This window comes from Vigna unguiculata, chromosome 3, assembly GCF_037176805.1.
Source record: "Vigna unguiculata cultivar grain cowpea cultivar isolate G323 ecotype 2 chromosome 3, ASM3717680v1, whole genome shotgun sequence".
Classification (NCBI taxonomy): Eukaryota; Viridiplantae; Streptophyta; class Magnoliopsida; order Fabales; family Fabaceae; genus Vigna; species Vigna unguiculata.
The window spans coordinates 65,792,609-65,796,505 of NC_140794.1; the positions used below are offsets into that span (position 1 = coordinate 65,792,609).

General features: G+C 33.3%; 1 protein-coding gene across 1 annotated transcript; it reads left to right on the forward strand.

The window, feature by feature from the left end:
• The first annotated feature begins 969 nt into the window (after positions 1-969).
• On the forward strand, positions 970-3,156 carry JAZ1 (jasmonate-zim-domain protein 1). The gene is made up of 5 exons (XM_028060633.2): positions 970-1,279; positions 1,756-1,912; positions 2,026-2,270; positions 2,372-2,429; positions 2,861-3,156. The coding sequence occupies exons 1-5, from the start codon at positions 1,111-1,113 to the stop codon at positions 2,970-2,972; spliced, it is 741 nt and encodes a 246-aa protein (XP_027916434.1). The 5' UTR covers positions 970-1,110; the 3' UTR covers positions 2,973-3,156.
• Positions 3,157-3,897: the final 741 nt, after the last annotated feature.

Here is a 3,897-nt window from a genome sequence, read left to right on the forward strand (position 1 = left end):
AAACATCACCTCACAAAAACAAAACTATCCAAACAAAAATCGATTATCTAAGACAAATCTTTCATCATCCATTTTCTGCAATTTCCAACTATTTAAGTTATATAGTACTAGCGTAACACAGGCGCTATCTGTGTATATATTTTTTAAATATACGTGATATTATATTAGTAGGTGATAATATGATAATGTTATTAAGTTAATATATATATATATATATATTAGAATTATATTTATTAAAAATAAAGTGAAATATATCAGAACAGATAAAAGAATAACCATTAATAAATAAAGAAGAAGCAGAGACATCTGATTTTATAAAATTTTTATAAAAGTAACGGTCAATTTTAAAAAATTTAATAAATTGTTATATTTAAAGGGTAAAATCAGTATTTTGAAAAGTGGACACAAAAAGGGGAATCCCCTTTATATATTGTTATAGATAACATAAATATAAAACATCTGTATATAAAAAATTAATAATTGAACACACACGGTTTGTTCATATGATCCTTGCCGCTGGTTTGAGCTGTTTCACAATGTCAGAAAACAATAAAGTAAGGTATCCACATTAATGACAGTGACCCACGCAACGCAGTCCTCAAACAAAGCCCGGGCCCAGCCCAGCCCGGAGGAACCCAGCCACGTACTTTACATACCCATCGACAAACTTTCCCGCTGCCGTTTCACCAACGCAAACAACACGTGCTTCAAACCACTCTTAACAATACCACAAATAAATAAAACAAACGCAACTAGCGAGGAATATATCAATAAAGCAACGTCAAAGTCCACTCCTACATAGTGCAACGCAAGGTTGTAGGTCATAGGAGGCAACCAAGCAAAGAACCAAAGCATTACAAAAATTAAATTAAAAACAAAAAAAAAACACCCATTTATTCCTCGTGCTTCAATTTCATTTTCCCTCCTCCTTCAATTAAAAATTCTTATCACTATATATAACACCGCAAACCCTTCCGCACCAACATTAACAACTTACAACGCATCAACTTCGTGAAAATTTTCTTCTCTTCATCTTCTGCGGCTGTGCAACCAACCAATTCTGATTCTTCCTTTTTTTCTGTTGCCTTCATTTTAGTTTTTACACCTGAAATGTCGACCTCCTCGGAGTATTCAGGATTTTCCGGTAACCGGCCGGCGAAGACGCCGGCGGACAAGTCCACGTTCTCTCAGACTTGCAGTCTATTGAGTCAATACCTGAAGGAAAAGGGTACCTTCGGAGACCTTACTCTCGGGATGACATGCACCGCCGAAGCAAACGGTATGAATTTCATTTTATTTTATTTCCCGATTAACCCTAAATTGTTCATTATTGTTAATTATTAATTCCGTTTTTGGTGAAACCGTGGGTAAGGATTTTTATTTATTTTTTAATTCTTGGAGTTAAATCTTTCTTTGGGTTTCCTAGCGTATTTAATTGTTCTACATGTATTAGATACTTGTGAAAAACGGAACTAGTATAACTCATGGATTCCAAATTTCCCTTCTTTTCCGGAGAGGAAAAGGGAAGTTGAGAAGATTAAAAAAAACACGTGAACTAAATGCGTTTTGCGGTTGGATACGAATTCTAACTGTCCGGATTTTTTTCTCCGTGAAATGTCACGGGTATTTCTCTGATAAAATTGAAAGGAAAAAAAAAAAGAATGAATGGTGTGGAAATGGCTATATAACAGAACTGTATCGTGTGTGTTCCTTACTTGTTTTGTACACGAGTTTCTGATCCTCCGTGTTTCACAGGTTCTTCTTCTGAAGCATCGTGCCACCCTCCAACAACCATGGAGTTGTTTCCCACCATCTTGACACAACGGAACCCTTCTGCTGCTGTGGATTTCTTCTCTCCGGAGCCTGCTTATCCTCACCGCTCAGAGCTTCCAACTTTGGTGAATATGTCAAGGTGTGTTCTTGTGTTTGTTTAATTAGTTCTCAAGTCAAGTCCCTTTTTGTGTGGATCAAAGTAATGAATCATCATGACTGCATACTTAATTAGTGTTCTTGTTTGATCTACAGTGGTTTCAGGTCTGTGGAGAAGGAGCCTAAACCTGCTCCAATGACAATCTTTTATGCTGGACAAGTGATTGTGTTTAATGATTTTCCCCCTGAAAAAATGGAGGAGATAATGGCACTGGCAAGCAAGGGAATGTCCCAAAGCCCAAACTACCAGGCATATGCTCACACTAGAAACCAGCAAGGAAATCATACTTCCTTTGTTGCTAATGTCCCCCCTCAATCACCCTCCATACCAATTGTCCGAGGTACTTTCATGTTCTTTTGATCTCTACTATTTTGAGATGGCCAAAGTTAATCAGTTATGTATAAACTTTTTGTTCTGATCATAATTTTTATTTCCATACAGATCTTCCAATTGCGAGGAAAGTTTCACTTCATCGGTTCTTCGAGAAGAGAAAACATAGGTAAGACTCTTGAAATGAGCAAATTTTGTTTGATTTAAACCCTTGTTCTCTTTTCCATGAAAATGAAAGTGAATTGATCCAAAATTTAGCTGGTTGTCAGTGCGTGCATATTTCATTTCTTCTTAGAATTCAAAAGTAAACTTCTAAGCTTCTATTGGAGATTGATTATTTGTTCAAACGGTCTCTAACAGTACCAACCATTTGTACAGTGAACATTCGAAATCTGCTTTTCATAGTAAATGAATAATTAATCTAATGCACTGTCTGGTTTTTGTTTTCTGGAAAATTGATGTATCAATTATCATGACAAAGAATAAATTAATCCAGTTCCTTGTGCAAATTGAATTTCCGCTTTTCTTGCTGCAGTTGTTATTGTAAAAGTTGTTTTGGCCAGATCCACTAATCTTGTTCTTTTTTACTGTGTTTTGCAGAATTGCTGCCAATGCGCCATATCAAACAAACAATCTCAACTCTGTTTCAAATAAGCATGCCGCAGAATCCATTCCATGGCTTGGATTTGGTGTTCCATCAAAACAAATCTGAGGGAAATTGCAGTGTTAAGTAGTTTTAACCATTTTTTTCTTCTTTGTTTGATTTGCTAGCTCTTTGTTAGTTTCCACACACTACCTTGACTATGGCAAATCTAAACATTAGTAACAATACTAAAAGTATTAGATGAAGGTTTCGATTTATAATTCTAAATATTTGCCCCGAGCAGTGCTTCAAATTCTTGTGTTCATTATTGTTATATTTTTATTTCATCGTACTTGATGTTTAAGTAATATTTTGATAAATGTTATAGTTATAACAATCTCTTAGCCCGTATTGCGGAATGGAAATTTACAGCCATAAATAAATATTGATCAGAACTAAAGTAGGGTGATGTAAAATCAAATTATTTGCTTTATTATTAAAAAAAAACTTATTTTTGTTGCAAAACAAGTATCTTACATTCATTTATCTTTCACAATAAAACTTGTGAATGAGTTATTTGATAAAAACAATGTCGAACACATCTAATTAAATTAGTGCCTACCACGTGGTTTTTGCATTGAGTAGTTTATTTCTTTGTGCATTCTTTTATGCCCCTGAGATATTGGAACCCCACATCCAAAACTTTGAATATTTCTTACCTACTTAATTTCACAGCAAGAATTAGATACTATACTCCGCATCTCTTACAGCACATTCCTTGTAACTTCCTAATTTGTGCTTTCTTAAAATATTATCATCAATTAAATCTTTATTGACTGTAATCTATACACTTTTTTTTTTCAAGGGCAATAATTATATAGATATACTGTTTTTATTATTATAGTTAAAATTTAAATATAATCACAATAGCTACGATAAAAATAAATTATTTTAAACATGGTTGTTATACTCATAATATATATATATATATATATATATATATATATATATATATATATATATATATATATATATATATATATATATATATATA